This window comes from Plectropomus leopardus, chromosome 2 (assembly GCF_026936395.1).
Source record: "Plectropomus leopardus strain MGB_pleo_1.0 chromosome 2, ASM2693639v1, whole genome shotgun sequence".
NCBI classification, from domain to species: Eukaryota; Metazoa; Chordata; class Actinopteri; order Perciformes; family Serranidae; genus Plectropomus; species Plectropomus leopardus.
In genome coordinates, this window is record NC_142177.1 from 28,702,210 (window position 1) to 28,720,256 (window position 18,047).

Genomic DNA, 18,047 nt, shown 5'->3' on the forward strand with positions numbered 1-18,047 from the left:
AACGCAAAATTTTAAAAGAGAATATTAAACGTTCCCATTTAATCTGGCCTGATTTTTTTCTTTCTAATTAATTACATGGATTTATAAATATCCTTAGCACAGTCTTTCTTTTTGCCTTATCCTCTGTCATCTACTAACTCTTCCTCTGATCCTTTATATTGTTCTCATTCTAAAGCCTACTTATTTTTTGCAAAACCAATCAAAAGGTCATGATCATACCAAGTCACATCCAGCATCTCCTGCGTTAACTGTCTTTCATGTCAAGTGTAACTTACATGAGTGGGTTGATGTTGACACACGTTACGCCTTTATTTTAAAAAAGACTTCACCGCTTGCTGAGGCAGTCTTACACTATTCACCTACCGTACGAAAGAGGTTGAGTAGAATATGAAAGGATGAGAAGGGAAAGAGATAAAAGAAGCGTGCTAAATTATAAATGGGGCTGATAATGGAAATGTGATTGGAAAATGAAAGATGGGTAAGAATCAGCTGCTGTCATCTGCATAATACAGGGTTGAGAATGGACTTTGGAACAGATTACTATTTTGCATTTATTTGTGAGCTTTGATAAATATGTAAGTTAATTAAACACAGCTCTCATCCAACACTTCCATTATAACTTCAAAGGCTGCGGAAAACTGCTGGATAACAACTGCAGGTATCACAAAGTCAGCAGATAAATGTACTCCTACTGCAGTAACATAAAATGCAGAGCATGTTGTAAATAACCTCAAAATTACATCAGTGCCCAGGTGGCTTTACCTTCATTCACTCTTCCGTACACACAGTCCAGGTCTACTAGGAATAACTATGAAGAAGTTCCTACAAATAGGCAGAAATCAGATATCTCTGCAGAAACCTCCAGAAGCAACAATTCAAAGTTATTCACAGAAACAGGAGATTTGCATGCTGGTATTCCAAAAACAGGAGTTTGGCTAATTTGGCCTGCTTACCATCATTCAGCAGTAGGAGACTCACAGCTCATGGAGGCAGTCTCCTTGTAACTCCAGAACTTGCTTGAGAGGTATCACATTTTTAAGTGGTTTCCAGTTTCAAAGTAATCCAGTGGCAGTTACATGTATATCCATCGCTACAGTGTAAACAGGATCTGCTAACAGCTACTTCGGCATACTTTTAATTGTTCCAATTCGCCAAAATGTCAACAAATACAGGCTAAGAAACACAAGGTTTAAGTTGAAGAACACAGTGCATCTCACTGACCCTGTTGAATCATTTTACTTCCTGTTTACAGCCCCCAAAGCATTATGGGAGCTGTAGTTCCAAAATTTAGAGCATGATTATCCCCAAAACAGAAATCAGACAAAAGATAATGCTAATAGAAGAAACACAATCTAATAATATTAACGGTGTATGTTACACTATGCTAACATTATGGCTTTTTTAAGTTTTAATGCTCAGTTCAGATTAGTTAGATAGATGATATTCATGCCCAAACTGTTCATACTCATCTTTCAAGGAATCTAAATCAGACATCTTTACCCTGAAATGCTTCACAAGCAACTAGTAAAGAGATGCACATGCACATAGGGACAACAACCAAATTGTCACATTTGCAAGAGAGGCAAATGGGGGGAAAAATGAACAACATAACTGTGCAAGCCCCATCTCCCAAATGATTTGTTGCAGAAGTCACATAACCATTTGATATATTTTGAGGATAAGGCTGAGAAGACGAAGAAACACAAAGCTATAGCTCTTTTAGCAGCTATTGCTGGTAGTTATGACGTAACAGAGTAGGAGTCAACAGATGATCTGTATCAACTTTTTACTTTAATGACTGTGGATACAATTAATTAATTAAAAAGTACAAAGAAAATGTCAGCACCTTTAGTTGGAGGAACTTGTAGTTCTTTAAAACCTCAGAGAACAATTTTTATTTATTCATTTTTTATTTTAATTTTCACTTTATAAAAAAAGCTCCTTGCTGTATGTGATGTTGAATGTTTCAGTTTTGTTTTCAGTTTCATATCTGAAGATGAACTGTTCCATTTATGTTGAAAAAACAACTGTGACATTTATTTTGTAGCAACTGTATGTTCCTTAAATAGTATTTTTTTTTCACATCACATTATCACAATATACCCTGAAACACTGCAATATTATTGTATGCCCGCTCCTTCAGTGAACTATCGATCAGAACCTACAGCACAGTTTGGCTATCAGTGACAGTGCTGCTGTTGACCCTTTGCACTGCGTATAAATGCTGTTTTACAACAGAGAAAGGTTATGTCACAAGTGTGTCTGTCATGACGTGTGTGGAAGATTGTCTGCCCTCGAGTGGCTAAAAAAATGACCTTAAGTAAACACAAACACATGTACACTCTCCCATATATACACACACATCATCTCATTCACAGACTCAAAGGCACACACACACAAGGCCTGAAAGATGTGTCTCTGCTCATTAGTCCACTGTGACCCTGAGCCAAGCCGCCTCATTAAGAAAAATCCTTAAATCGCCTCTGATACTCCTAGCAGAGGTCACTCTTTTATGCTGCTACCAGAAATAATCTGTATCAAGGGATTTATTGGACGTTGTTCATTTTCTTCACACAGAAAACTCACCAGTGACTCTCAGCTGTTTAATCTGTGAAGGTGCAACAACTACATCAAAGTAACAAATCCTAAATGAGGCTGCAGCGAGCGTCTTTTTTGCAATTTCAGCACATAAATACGCACGCATTTATTGAGGACTTAGTGGTATTCAGAGGAGACATGACTAAGAGCATATAAGTATATTCTTTCAGTTTGTGGGTAGTTGTGAAGTTGTCATCTCTGGACGGACAGTCTCACCCGGAGTCCTCATCTCTGTCATGAGAAGCGAGTCATGTCTGTGAAGCACTATTATTATCGTCTGCCTGGGGTGAGAATTAGAGATAAGCTGCAGTGAAGGCTAATTTAAGGGGGGGGGGGTTCAAAGGAAAGAAGCTGGGCAAAAATAAGAGTATATCCTCACTTAACATTCTCTGTGAAAATGTGTTACAGGGAAACTGAAACTGACCCTCAGTTTGCCACTTAAAATACTTTTAAAAGTGAAATTCCCCTCTGATTGCAACACGATGTTAATTAGACATCACTAATGTGACAGATAATAGCTACATGTGCTGAATATAAATTAGTCATGATTGCAAGCAATTATAATATTCGGGCTTAAAACTGGTCATTGGAATACATTTTATCATTAATCATAACAAGCAGCGATGATTAATGATTAGTTTGTGCCCAGTCATATTTTTCTGCTAAATTTGATCTCATTGCTTCTACAAATTGAATGGTTAAAAATACCTTATTATAGCTGCAACATTCTACATTAACTTATCAGGCAACCAAATCATTGCACAGCCCTCTGAGGGCTTTAAATCAGTAACTGTACATCACCAACAGCTGCATCGCTTTGCATTTATAATAGTGTTACCTTAACTTCAAACAGCTATTCTCCTTTGAATCTCAATACCTACTCTTTACTATACGACAGCTGGCATAGATTTTTTTGTAAGTGATGCGCCTTAATTGTCTGTTACTGATCCCTAACCCAATTTTTCTTCAAATAGTCCAAAAGGCTCAAGGGTATAATTTCAGAGTGATGCACTCAATAAGATCTCTATGTTATTACTGACCAGCCACCAAAATTCAGATTCAGATTTTTGTTTGTTTTTCTAGTAGGAGTACACCTGAATTAATATGTTTCTAAACCGACACCTGGGACCACACAATATATTGATTTTATATCTTCATCATAATATGATATTAGATATTGTCTTAGATTTTGGATGTGTTGTCTTTTCTTGGTTTTAAAGACTGCATTACAGTAAAGTGATGTCATTTTTTGAATGACTCGCCACAGATATTTATCAGCTCCGGCTCTGATTGGCTTCCAATGGCAATGATGGAAATAAAACACCTCAGTGGACGCACAAATTGAGCCCCTTGGCTGAGGTGAGGCATTGACGGGCTCTCAGAAAATACTATCCATTACCACCTGAGCAGCACTCCAACACTGAAAAGAAGTAACCGCCATCACATTTTCACTGGCCTCCATACTGCTTTTTATAGTTTACTAAGCTGTGGTCTACCAGCTCTGGTCTACTGGCAATGGGAAAAAGGATTACTGCCTATTTTAGCAGGTTCATCTGTATTTAAAAAGACCATACGCACAAACATTAACTTTGATGGAAAAGGGGTAATTTTTGCCTGTACACACTTAGTCATTATATCCACATTACTAATTAGTTTTTATCAAAAATGCCATTGTGTGAATATTTTATGAAAGCACTAATAGTCAACCCTACAATATTGCAAAATATCGTGATTGAGGTATTTGGTAAAAGAATATTGTAATATTTGATTTTCTCCAGCCACACAGAAACCCTCGAATTAAAAAAGATCTGCATCATTATGATTAAAAATTATTTAAAATGGAACAAATGGGAGTTACTGTTGTTTAAAAATCATTCATCACTACATATATGTGTGTGTAAGCGATGCCAAGATGTTGCATCACAGATTTATACAACACAAGTTTTTGTTCCTGCTTCCAGGTCTGAAGAAGACGTCTAGTCAGTTAGTTAGAGCTCTTGAGTATGGTGCAACATGGTGAAATCAGTGTTTTCTTACAACACTGAGTGGTGAGAGAAGAGTCCTCTGAACCTGTCAAGTTTTCTTTTTAGCCCTGTGCTGAAATATAATGTAAAGTATCATCCCGGCCAGTTAGAGGACACGTAAAAGCTCTCTATGTCTGGAAAGAGCTCAACTAAATGTTCATAAACTCTGTTCTCCTCCACATAATTTGATTCTGACAGGCCATCCTTAGACCTCACTGACACTTACCATGAGCTGTTACATTAATCAGACACCTCAGAGATAATCCAGTTGGTTTTTGCATTTTGTGCCCAAAGACAGAACTTAAAAAAGGAACAGGCTTTTTGGTTCCCCCGACAACTCACGATGAAAGAAAAAAACGTCTTGGCCAAATGCCGTCAAGCCATTAAAAGGTTTTGATGCTCCCCTTTCCTGCTTCAGTGGCTACCATCAAGTGACTCATCTTCTCTTTGGCAGAGAAAGTTGGTATAATTTCATACAGAAGCGAGACAAATACACAGCAATACGTAATGTCCTCAACTCAACCTTAAAGTAAATAGTCTGCAAGCTGAACCCCCCTCCATGTTCTCACTGCGTACAGTAAATGGCCACTAGGAATGAGCCAGAGGGTGTTGTCATATTATCTACATTTAGTGATTTTGTTAGTCTGACATAATATCATGATGGTGGGTAAATACTGGTGTGCCAGTGCTGATTTGAAGACTTGAACAACTACAGTAATTACACAGTGTTATGTGTAAGAATCTTCAGACGACAGAGAAAACGTTGCTTGAAATACCAAACTCCTGTGTCAAAAAGTAACTTTTCCCAACTGAGATGCTTTATTCCAGTTTGTTAAAGGAATGGTTTAACATTTTGAGAATCTCTCTTATTCGCTTTCTTGCTGAGGGTTAGATGAGAGGACTGATACCACTCCCATGTCTGTAGGCCCAATATGAAGCTATAACTGGTGGTCAGTTACCTTCGAGACGGTCTCGTACTCTCCATGCTAGACAGATATAATCATACCAGAGATCACGTTAATAAATAGCACCTGTTAGATTTCAGATATGGAGCATGAAAACAAGTCTAAGGAGAAACATGCCCAGAGACACATATATCGTGATGATAAGGCTGAGGAAAGCAATTCAGAGGTAACCCACGTCTTTTTCCTATATCTTTAAAAAATATGTTTGTTCTGTTGCTGAACGATTCAGTCAGCAGTCACCTTAAAACCTTTCTGTAACAACAACTCCACTCGTTGACATTATACACAACGTTTTTAGGATACACATCTCATTTAAAAGTGTCTGTGTGTGAAGAGCACATTGAGTGGCTCACACAAGGAAGCAAACAGGGTGAATTCATTGATGGATTTTCCATGGAGTCAAAATAGGGCAAGATATTACAGATTTAACCGACAGCAATTGAATGACGCCACCAACGGCAACATGCCCAAGGAACTGGATGAAATTTTCACAGTAGCTGCTGATTTTAATCAACTCATCCTTCACCTCCAAAGATGCAGCAGGATCAAGAACAAAAGTAATTTGTTTTTTTTAACTTTTTAAAAGGTTTAAAAAATGACCAATAAATCTACCATCTACCTTCTTTTTGAGAAGTTTGTATTTTAAGAGAGAACATACTGCATAAAAACTACACTTACACAAGGGCCTTTCGGTCTTCAAACAGCAAACTGAGATTTTCATTGATAAACATCTTAGTTTAAGACTGAAACTGAGGATAAAACTCAGTATTATGATTCTTTCGACGACTGATATTCAGTGAGTATGAGTCCAGTCAAAACGCCTTAAAACATAACAACCAGCCATCCTCCAGCACTAATCCTGTCCTTTATTAACAGCTCGTCGCAGTGAGATGACACCCGCCCAAGCCCAACCACCTCACCACTTTCACTCCCCACAGCACACACACACACACACACACACACACACACACACAGAGTCCTCAAATTTCTGAGTAGTAGTATTCCAGGTCAGCTGTCAGTTGAGCTGTGTGCACATTTAAACGATAAGAACGACAAAGACAAATCAAGAGCAAGATGATGTCAAACAAAGACAGCTGAATCGGATAAGAAGGGAAATGAGAATGTGGTAGTGAGTGGGAGGGTGTGTGTTTGTTGTGTGTGTTTATTGTGTGTGTGTGTGTGTGTGTGTGTGTGTGAGTGCGCACATGCAAGTAGAGTGAAATACAGAAGAAGGGAGGGGGAGTGTGTTTTTCCAGCTCCAGAATCTATTTAATGAAAAATGTTTTTTATAGTCAGCAGACAAACAGGGATTGTTTTTACTGTGTTTCTCTGTGAGAACAGACTGATGTGTATTTCAGAGCGAGGCGCTGAAGTGTTACACTGTTAATGTTTAGTTTTAGTCCAAAGGTTTTGATTTATTGAATTAAGCTTCCAGGGCAAAATGCCAGCTCAAAGTTCTGAGAAACTGTGTGACATGTTGACATGATGATATCTGACTTATCTCAACGTACATGTCAGAATCAGCTTTATTAGCGAAGTAAGTGGTTTTTTTTTAATGAATCATTTGACAGCCCTTATTTATATATATATATATATATATATATATATATATATATATATATATATATATATATATATATACACACTCACATATATACATATGTGCATATACACACACACACACACACATATATATATATATATATTTATTTATTTATATAGACAGATAGATCAATAGATACACAGGTATAGGCCCTATATTTCTATATTTTTGGGGGCCCTGAGCACATTTGTCTGGGGGTCCCCCTCATTGTAATGTGTTGCCACCCACATGGCACTAAACCAACTTCTGTATTATTACATTAAGCACACATAATGTACAAATAAACCTGTGAAGACTCAAGTGAGACCTATTAGAAATACATCTATTCTCAAAATGACTAAACAGGGTTTCCCACATTCATTCACTTGTGGCTGACCGCTATGATAAAAACATCTACCACCAAGTATAGATTTCATATTTTTGGAGCTGAACCATTCATTAGGATCAGTAACAGAATATAGTACAGTTCGGTTATTCATTGCAACACTCTCTGGGAGTGCAGAGCATACTTGGCACAGACAAAGCAGCATAACATGTCTCAAAGTTTGCATTCACTCACTGCTGCAGCAACTGCTCCTCTTATCCATACTTCTGATCAGCTCTGATTGGTTGGACAGATCAATTATCCACCATGCGACTCAAACTCCTAAGGCTACATAGGTTCTTATTCTGTGGGAAACACTATTTATTCTATTGTTTTATTCTCAGCTGTGAACAGATAATGTACCCATTTACTCAGAAAATTCAGGGTCATCTATAGTATCTTTTGAAATTCACTGTCTATGGAGCAGCACCAGACTATAACTTACAGCATCATAAAACTGAGTTTTAGCACTGTAGGTTTTGGATTCAGGAGCAAGTTCTTCATGTTTTCTAATATTTTGGACCGTGAAGAATAACATGTATGAATTTTGAAAATAGGTGTAGTTCCCTTTTAAATAATCTACAGTCAATACAATATTTGTCTATTACTCCCAAAGCTGTGAATAGTCCTTCTCGTGGCCTTTTGTTTGATCTGGTCGAAGTAAGATGCATATTTTAGTGTTTTAGTCTGATTGGGGCTGAATGTCACCTGTCTTCATCTGAAAGTTGTCAGAATTAAGGATATGACCTGACCAAAAGGACACGATGCACAAGGCAACCATATGGTAGAACAAAAAGTATACGTATGGACACTTGGGATGGCTATGTATATATGTGTTTTAGTATAAGTATTGGAAACATGAGCATTGGCATGGCTTCTTCTCTGCACTGTAGCTAAAATGATGTGCACAGGTCTTGGCTATTTGGAGGAACTGTGGTTTGATGCTTGGTCAAGTCTTAACTATATGTCTTTTTCCTTTAAATTCATATTTCCTCGACAGCATCTTGTTGAGCTGCTGGATTATTTATAAGATCCTGTTTTTTAATGTTTAATCAGGTGGTCTGTGGATTTGTTGTGATGTTTCTCATCTGCAGCACCAAACATTCCTTTTACTTTCTCAATATGACTTGAGGAGAGGAGCAACCACCAGCTGTGACCTACCTAACAAGAGCAGTTTCACTTCTCTGGCTGCCTTCTCTCCGTCCTCTCGGAGGTTTTTGTCAATCATCTTTGACCTCTCCGCGGCAGCCTTATCCTCGGCGCTCACCGTACAACCCATGGCTCCAAACGCAGGGGCGCACCGACCGCTTGCGCAAAAAAGGCTTCACTGCTGATGGTGTCAGCGTGCCAGCTGATGCCAAGAATAACGATGGAGCAGCCTCCAGCACTGCCTTCTAGAGAGGAAAATCGGAGCTTTTACCCACGCGTAAAAAGTCAATGTCCCTGCTCTTCTGTCCAAGTAGAAGCTCAAAGATGAAGCACCCAAAAATTTGGTTTATCACAGCAGGCTGTTACCGCTGGTCCATGTCGACACACTCAGCCTCTGTCCTGCACCCATTCACAGGATGTCTGGTGTTGTCGGCCTGGTGGCAGCACGTTGCTCGGTCGCGCGACTGCTGCAGTCGTTGTCGGTTGTCCTCAGTAATTCTCAGATACTCCTCTGACAAAGTGCACGAGCAGTCGCATCGACGTCACTTTGACAACTTGTCGCGATAGTCCAATTAAAACAGGTGAGCTCTCCACTGACTCGTGTGGAACCAATTAGAGGGGGAGGCAGCGAGGCGTGATTTTAGGAGTGCGGCGTGCAGACTGCAGTGGGCGCTGTGCCAGCTTCATTCCTCTGCATTTCACATGCAGGCAGCCCCTAAGACGACAAAACACAGTACAGCAGCCTGAACTGCTCCCAGTGAATGGCTAAACTGCGCAGGAGCAGGTTTGTCTTTGCAAAGATGCAGGACGGGCTGTTAAAATGGATAATGGGTCCTTGAGTCACATGTTAATGAAATACCACAGAATCAGTCTGAGGGAAGAGTTGATTAACAGCGCCCCCAAATGGACATACATAGACATTTCTGTGGCAACTGACAGATATTGGGGCATATGTTCTGTAAAGCCATAAAGACATAACGATCATAAATAATACGTTTATTTATAGAGCACCCTTCAGACAAGAAATGCAGCTCAAAGTGTTTTACAAAAGGAAAAAACGAAGAAAAAATCAGTTTACAGTTATCAGTAACATCTATTGGGTTTGAAGCAATGCTGCTCAAGGCTGCAGGGATTGTGCAATAGTTCCATTTTTCTTTTCATTTCATTTATTTTATTTATAAGGACAACACACATTAATAAACATTTCTGTAAATGTGCCAGTGTTAGTAATCAGGCTAATTTTCAACTGTACATGTACTCCCATGTACTCCTGGTAGACAAGATGTTTCAAAACTCTAAAATGATCAAATTGTTTTTTTTTAAAGCAGGGCGTGCGCTATATGTGTTATTTGCAATGTATGTGCAATATTTTGTATGTGCTATTTGGATTATGTGAGGATCCAAGGAGCGGTATGTTGACACAACAAGGTCAGCAGTGAGGGATCATAGCGACCTAAAGTTCAGGTTTAGTGTTTTTTAAGCAAAGCTTAGACTTGACAGATACTATAAGACCACTGACCAGGTTTAGATAAACTCCTCCTTTAAACCATGTTTGGACATGGAGACATCTCTATCAAGATGTAAATATCTATTAAATGTATAAAGTATGTTAAAAGGCTTACAAATAAATTGCAACACACACAAAAAAGCCAAATAATTAAAGTTAATTTGATTTGTTCATTTGCTCTGAAAAACAATAAGGGATATGTGCTGCTTAAATAAGGATTAGTTTAAGGGGAAAGGATGAGAACAGAGACAATGTAAAAACATCTACAATTATTTTATTGCCAAACTAAAACTGTCCCTGCTATTTACACTTTACAAGCTACTGTAAATATGCATCACAAATATAAAAGGTTTACATTTATATACATTATTTATAAAGCCACGTCTTATTTGTCAGAATTCATATACCATATAATCATTAATATTATTTTATAGTCGTGTCATTTCCATAAATCTATGTCTTGAACAGCAGCTATAATAAAATATCACATACATTTGTTTAGGTACATGAGAAATGCATATTTGATATACTGCGTCTGGTAAAACTGTGGTACCTGTTTAAAAGTTAAAGGCATTTCAAAGCAGCAGGTAGTCAGTTGTTATTTTGGCATGATCCCTTAAAGTGAAGCAAAACTCTATCCACTGAACATGACAAAACTAAACCTTCATTTGAAACAACCACAGGAAATACATGTGAAAAAGCAAGGGATGCAGGTTGATACATACACTGAGTATTTCCTTGGCTGTTGTTCATAATTTATCCATAAAAATCAAAACTGCTAAACAAATAGTCATTAATAATATATAAATAAAATGAGACAAGTGCTGATTTACGCAGGACTTTTCTGGAGCCTGAGAGTTGTGACAATATAAAACCATCTTTGGGTAAGAGCAGCAAGTATTTGTTTTAACATTTCTCTGATTTATTTAATTTCAGGTTTAAATCTTCTATTTCATTTTAAACTTGTAAATTAGTGATCTCTATATAATGTAGTCTGTTAAAAGGTTAACTTAAATGCAGTTTGTAGCATTAATGTGATACACAAAAAACACCTGAAGGATTACTGAAAGTATCTATCCACATCCCTAAATTAAAGGTACAGTGTGTAGGATTAAGTGAGGATTGCAGATTGCAACCAGTAGAAACTTTCCCCTGTTAGGATTCCCTCAGTGTTCATTGTTCAGGTGGTTTTTAGCAGAGCAGAATTATCCGCAAAGGTCTCTCCCTCTCCAAAATAAATGGATCCGGTGATCAAAACCAGCAAAAATACTGAATAAAGCAGTTTCACATTACAATTCAGTGTTTCTCTGATGCTGTTTGGCATGTTTAGAGACAGGCCGCCAGCCCAGCACCTGTTAATGTGTGCTCACCCTTTTTTCTCTGATAACTTAAGATCCTCTCCAAACAAACACACCTGGTAATTTAAACTGATACAAACACTAAATAAAGCAGTTTCCCATTATAAAAATCTTCTTTTTTTCTGATGATACTCTTTTTGGAGGGGCTGCTTGCTATAGTGGCAGACACAAAAAGGCAAATGTCATTATTTAGAGCCAGTGTTTGGTGTCCACCTCTTCTGTACCAATCTGAGGTACTGTAGGAACATGGCGGTGCAACGTGGGGGACTCCATATACGAGGGCCCGCTTCCTACATAAACTCATCAGTCTAAGCAAACGAAAACACAACTATTCTTATTTTCAGGGTATTATACCCTAAAGAAAACATACTTGTTATATTATATCCCATACTGCCAATATAACCCCTAAATCCTGCACATTGGACCTGTAAGCTCAAAATTAGTGTGTCATCACTGGCGGAGGATCACAACAGTAATGTCTAAAACATTATTTCACGTAGCATCTTTCAAGAAGGGCTTCATAATACTAATTTAACACTAAAACACCTATAACACAGAATGAGGCTTCAATACACTTCACTGTAAGATGCCAACTGCACTGTATTACAATAACATCTACCTATGACAGTGTCAGAAGAAAACTGTGTTCACTATATCAACTACAGGACAGACTGGACATGACGACATGCAAAACATTAACCTCAAGTCTAAATAGTCAACAAGTGAAAGCAGATCAAAATATTACAAACCAGTGAGCCAAAGACGTTAATCACAAAAGCCTAATACATCTTCAAATTAGTACAATTAAAACTTGTTAAATTCTGCCAGACGGCAGGTTAATGTTTACAAATTCACGGTGCTTGGCTAGGCATTGTTCAAACTAGCAGAGGTTAGCTGGGTTCACCCAAATTATAAAAACAATCGAAACATATTTTCCAACTTTCCTTTAGTGGTGTCTAATCAATAATGTTTTGGGGTTTTATTTGCATAGGCTTTACGATATGTAACTTGCTTAGCTGTCCACATATTTTTGTCCTTTTAGTGACTCTCAAAACTCGTGAAAGTACATGAAAAACTACCTGCACGACTGGATACCATATATCAACAGAGGTAAGTGATATCCTGATATTAACCTTGTGTTATGTTGAATTCATTAAGAAAACATTTTTTGTTCCATGCCTCCATGGTGAACGAGAAGTCCAAAACCAGAGAAAATTCTTTATGAGTTAAAGTCAAATGGGGCCACGTTTAACAACAGCAAAACTATATCAAAACATCCGTTCACACATGTATGGAGAGATCAGCTAAATGTCACTTTCAGTTCTATTATAAAAACTCCACCTTTAGGTGAAAATGCATGTGTTTGTGAAGCACTGAGCAAACCGCTGGATAAACGAGGTGCAGATTAAGAATGCATGAGTTACATGAGAGTTTCTAAAACAATGTTTTGATATAATTTTGCTGTTGTTAAACGTGGACCCCAATGATGTCAATTCATCAAGAATTTCCTCAGTTTTTGGATTCTTCATTCATTGTGGGGGCATGCGAGAAAAATAAAATGTTCTTGATAAATTTGATTTTAAACAACATGACTTGACATTGATTTAAATGGTGATTTGATGGGCGAAATATTCCTTTAAGTGTTACTTTAAAGGTACTAGGCTTGTAACATTTGGACAGAGTCAGACCAGCGGTTTTTCCCTGCGCCGAGTCGTAACGATAACTGTATCTTCTCATCTAATGCTCTGCAAGAAAATGAACAAGGACTTTTTTCCAAAATTCATTTCATTTAGGTTCCCAGAGCAGCCCTGAAAAACATGGCATCTTGGGATGAATTTTCACTCAGTGGGGGCATCACAAAAACTTTAAAAAGTGATTTCTGAATTGTTTAAAAGGAGTTTTGAGAATTTAGGGGATCAATGAGCAAGCCTTAAGGCTGGGTAAAAGTTAAGCTGTACTTGGCTTCTATTTAAGGTCACAGTTTGGCTTCATGTGTGCTTAAAGTTCTACAAAGTTAAAGTATGAAATCCTTAAATCAAGCTCTTTGTATTTGAACGTTTAAAATCTCTTCAGTCGTAACTCTTTCCATCATATATATACTGTAAGCTAAAACAAAAACTGATATCATAGACGATATATTTGGATCATTGACTTCATCATATACAGTAGTTAAATATAGTCCATTTGAAATTAAAAACACAGATATAGTATAGCTAAATAAATATACACTCCTGTCTTTTTTTTCTTTTTTTTTGCTGTGTGTTCATGCTGTTCCAAATGCTAAAAGGCACCAGGGTTTCTGAAGAGAGTTAGCTGATCTGGAACAAAAGCTTTGTATGATACGTAACACCTCGACAGATCATGATATGAAATGTCACCTGCAGTCTAAGGCCTTAAAGCACTCTTTTTGTTTCATATTACACCATGATGAACAGTTCAGAGTGCAGCTGGTTCAGGATGAGATAATCTGACTGTCCTCTTTTGTGCGTCTCATGAAAAAAAATTCATATTTGTGTAAAAATAATTATTTGTCATGTATATCTTGATGCATTCCTAACAGACAATCATGCCTTTTTTTCTGTACAGCTGCAGCTCTGTGTGTGTGTGTGTGTGTGTGTGTGTGAATGAAGAGGAAGCAACAGGAAAAAACTAATTCACCATCATGGTAGCACTAACAGATGACCCTGTTTAGTCCTGATTATTCATAGAAATTATTAATGTTAAACTGAATTCCTGAACATCGTTCAAGGATTTTGTTCAGATATGTGTGAAGTTAAAGTCAAAAAAGCTAATTTAACTCGATCAGTGTGATTCCAACTCACATGTATTCTGTATATTTAGTACCGTTATAAACGCCAGGCTCTGTGCTGAGCAGCCCTGTAGTGTGTTCCCACTGAGGTGATAGTGCTCCCTTTGCATTGACCAGTTCTTTTTTCCCCTTTTTAGAGCTCACGCACACTGAAGCAGCATCTAGTGGCCTCCTGCAGCGTGGCCGCCCCCTGTTGTCCAGTCGATGATGATGAAGCTCAGACTCATTACCATGAAGGAGACACCCAGAGCAGCAAAACAAAGAGCCTGAAAACAAGGGGAGAAAGCCCATAAGTACTAAAAAATTAAAAATAAAATAATAATAATAATAATTATAATAATAACAACATCTATATCGCACCTTTAAAAACAGAGTTTACAAAGTGCTTTGGCAAACAAAGCAAAAGCAGATATTGAATATATAAAAGGCAAAACAGCTAAAGAAAGCCAAGCAGCAGGACAAATAATGCAAGATGCAAGAAAGCAAAATGTCAATGTAAAAAAATACAAATAAATAGACCATAAACAATAAAAGCAATTAAGGCAACAAAAAGACAAAAACAAGGAAATAAAGCAAATAAAATATAACTAAAATAGGGACAATTATAAATAAATAAATAAATAAAAAGACAAAGCAAATCTATAGAAGTGGGTTTTAAGAAATGATTTAACAGAAATCACTGATTCTGCGAGCCTTATCTCCTCAGGCAGATCGTTCCAAAGCAAGGGGCCCTGATGGCAAAGGCGCAGTCACCTTTAGTTTTAAGCTTGACTTTGGAACGGCCAGAAGGGCCCCACCTGAGGATCCAAGGCTGCGAACTGCCTCATATGGGGTCAACATTTCTGATATGTAGTTTGAGGCCAGACCCAGACCGGCTTTAAAAGTTATCAGTAAAATGTTTAAATTAATTTTAAAACTAACAGGAAGCCATCGGAGAGAAGCCAGGATTTAAGTGATGTGATGTCATCTGTTAGAACCAGTAAGAAGCTTCGGTCACGTGATTATCAGTGACAAAAGCCTGTATCACACAGTAATCATCAAATTAGCACAATGAATGACAGAAGAGAGAAAGATTTTAAGGCCTCACCAGGATCTTAGGAACAGAGTTCATGGGTTCGTCATCTTTGGGAACGATGCGGATGTAAAAGACAGCAGGGAAGATGAAAATGAGGCAGGGAGCCGACGTTGCACCTGTAAAGTGAATGAGAAAGGACATTTTTCACTTGTTTTCACAGGCCACAAATTGTTGCCAAGCACAACAAGATATAGGTTTTACATTAGAGGAACCTTTAAAAAAATGCATGAATATCATTTAATCAAATTTAGATGACGTTTTATAGTAATTATGTTGACTGGATAATTCATTAAAGGGATAAAGAAATACTACAATACTTGGTCCAGTAATTCCATCAATTACTGTGATTTCAGTTTTGCATTTTATTTGCCCATTAATATACCACAAGTCTTGGTGTCCACTTAGTTTATTTCTCTATCTTTTTCTATTAATATATAACTACATGAAACTATCCAAAATATTTCATGAGGAGGACACTGTTAAATGTTGTGATGAATACAGTGATAGAGGTGACGTAACAGTGCTAGAAATTGGGGAAAATGTAAGTGAAATCTGATTTTTCACCTGTTTTTTAACTTTATTATTTTTTTTAACAATAAAAATAAATTCTCAGATTGTGAGCCCTAACAATACACAAAGGCTGCTGTAAACAGCTCTGTATATGGCGCCATCTGCCTACACGTGTTTTGTCAAAGCAGAATCTGTTGCTTTGAAGATGCCCTTGGCCTTGGCAGTCCTTTGACTTAAATGTTTTTAACTTTGACCTCTGACATGTGACACATGAGGACAGAGCGTGACGATAATATTGACTTTGTCCATAGTGCAAACACGCACTGGTCACGTTTTTTTTTTTAGTTTTGCTTTTTATGTTTGTTTTTTTGTGCATCGGGAACAAGAGAGCTCAAAACAGCACAAACACTGCCATGTCAAACAGGAGCATTCAGCCTGTAAACAGAGACAGAATAAGTAACCCATAATCACAGCAAATGTAGAATATCAAATACAGCCAAATAAAAGTGGATTAATAAGACCTTTAAGAAATATTATCTGTTGTTTTCAGTCGTTTTCCTGATGTTATTTGTCAAGTTATGACATTGATTTGTATGTTTGATACTTGTCTACAACTTTTCAGTGTTTTATGGTGATGATGTTTCTTGGGGAAAAAAAAAATCTAAATATTGAAAAGAGGAGCCAATGACATAAAAAGCCTCAGAAGGCCTTGTACAGTCTTGTAATTAATTGATACTGTCCAGAACATCCATGTTTTTTATGTTTATGTCCAGTGCAGTCACTAACCAATGATGCCGAAGATGCCCAAAATGTTGGGAGCAAATATCACCAGCATGTTGATGAGGGTGAGCAGGAGGAGGGCAATGGCAATGTGACGCAACCAGTTGAAAGACTTGGTGGGGAACAACATTTGCTGGATGGCTCTACGTACCTGTGGACAGACAATAGAGAGAGGATTCAATGAGGACATGATACCACAGTATTGTATTTAGTGAGCACCACACCAAACAAATCAACAATAAACTTACAGGGAACAACACGATAGGGACGGTCAGCGTCACAGCTGTGAGGACGGCCACTCGCACACACAGGATCAGAGTGTCGTAAGGGTCGATTCGGCTGTAAGTGTGCAGCAGTTCAGGCTCTACATTGTCTATAGAAACAATGGAAACATATACACAGAGAAAAAAACTTCACAATAATAAAGTTTTCTCATATTTCATATCACATGTGTTCAATAGGTCTATTTGTGTTTCTGTTGTTGTATTGCCTTCTGTGTATTCCATTTCTGCGTTTGTTTGACAAAGCACTTTGTAAACTCTTACTAAAGAGTTATTATTCTTATTTTTAATTGTATTATTATTATTATTATTAGTAGTAGTAGTAGTAGTAGTAGTAGTAATAGTAGTATTCTCCTCACCACAAGAGGGAGCTTGGACTCTATGTGTAATAAGTGAAACAAACACTGTTCAAAGCTGTTTGTCTTCAATGCAAAAAAAATGCTAACTATTAATACTAAATATTATTATATCCCTAAACAACATACAGTGAATCAAAACCCTAAATTAGGAAATTTGTTGTGTGCCAAGTCCTAGTTGACTTTCTCTTGAAAATTTGAAATGATTAGCTATCTTATCTGTTTGCTGCCACTGTATTTTGTTACAAAATATATAAATATACATAAAACATATAAAAATATCAATAAGTATTTGTAAAAGTTATATTAGGGCAAGATTTCTGTTTTTAATATTGAATAAAATAAAAGGGATCAGAAAGATCTGAATTTGGAAATCCTGTATTTTGTTGTCCAGGATCAACTAATCTATCTTGTTCCTTTTTTTTAAGTAACACTGAATTGGACCATCCTGATTCAGAGACAAACTTTTTAAAATTTCCAAAATTAAATAACCAGTGCTCTAAATACGACTGTATATTCATATCACTAAATTTGACCTGTTTAAAAGTTTTATTGTGTTTTGTTTCTGAAATCCACCTTGAGTCGCCCTGGAATCAGGATAATCCCAATTTTTATAACCCTGCCCTACCTACTTAAACATTTTGAAGAACACACACTGAAGGTTTGAT

General features: G+C 37.3%; 2 protein-coding genes across 4 annotated transcripts in view; both read right to left on the reverse strand.

Annotated features, from left to right (window-relative positions):
* Positions 1–9,490, reverse strand: part of gnai2b (guanine nucleotide binding protein (G protein), alpha inhibiting activity polypeptide 2b) — a 55,728-nt gene extending 46,238 nt beyond the window's left edge. Inside the window, exon 1 of one of the 2 annotated variants that reach the window (XM_042507258.2) lies at positions 8,716–9,490. In XM_042507258.2, coding sequence (XP_042363192.1) covers positions 8,716–8,833 — 118 coding nt within the window. In that variant the 5' untranslated portion in view covers positions 8,834–9,490. Of the gene's footprint in view, positions 1–953; positions 1,210–8,715 lie in introns of those variants that run through there. The other variant, XM_042507272.2, reaches the window with a different exon arrangement.
* Positions 9,491–10,464: 974 nt separating this feature from the next.
* Positions 10,465–18,047, reverse strand: part of slc38a3b (solute carrier family 38 member 3b) — a 43,204-nt gene continuing 35,621 nt past the window's right edge. For both annotated transcript variants that reach the window (XM_042507290.2, XM_042507282.2), the window contains 4 exons: positions 16,991–17,115; positions 16,749–16,893; positions 15,465–15,568; positions 10,465–14,643 (listed from right to left, as the gene is read on the reverse strand). In XM_042507290.2, coding sequence (XP_042363224.1) covers positions 14,539–14,643; positions 15,465–15,568; positions 16,749–16,893; positions 16,991–17,115 — 479 coding nt within the window. In that variant the 3' untranslated portion in view covers positions 10,465–14,538. The remainder of the gene's footprint in view (positions 14,644–15,464; positions 15,569–16,748; positions 16,894–16,990; positions 17,116–18,047) is intronic.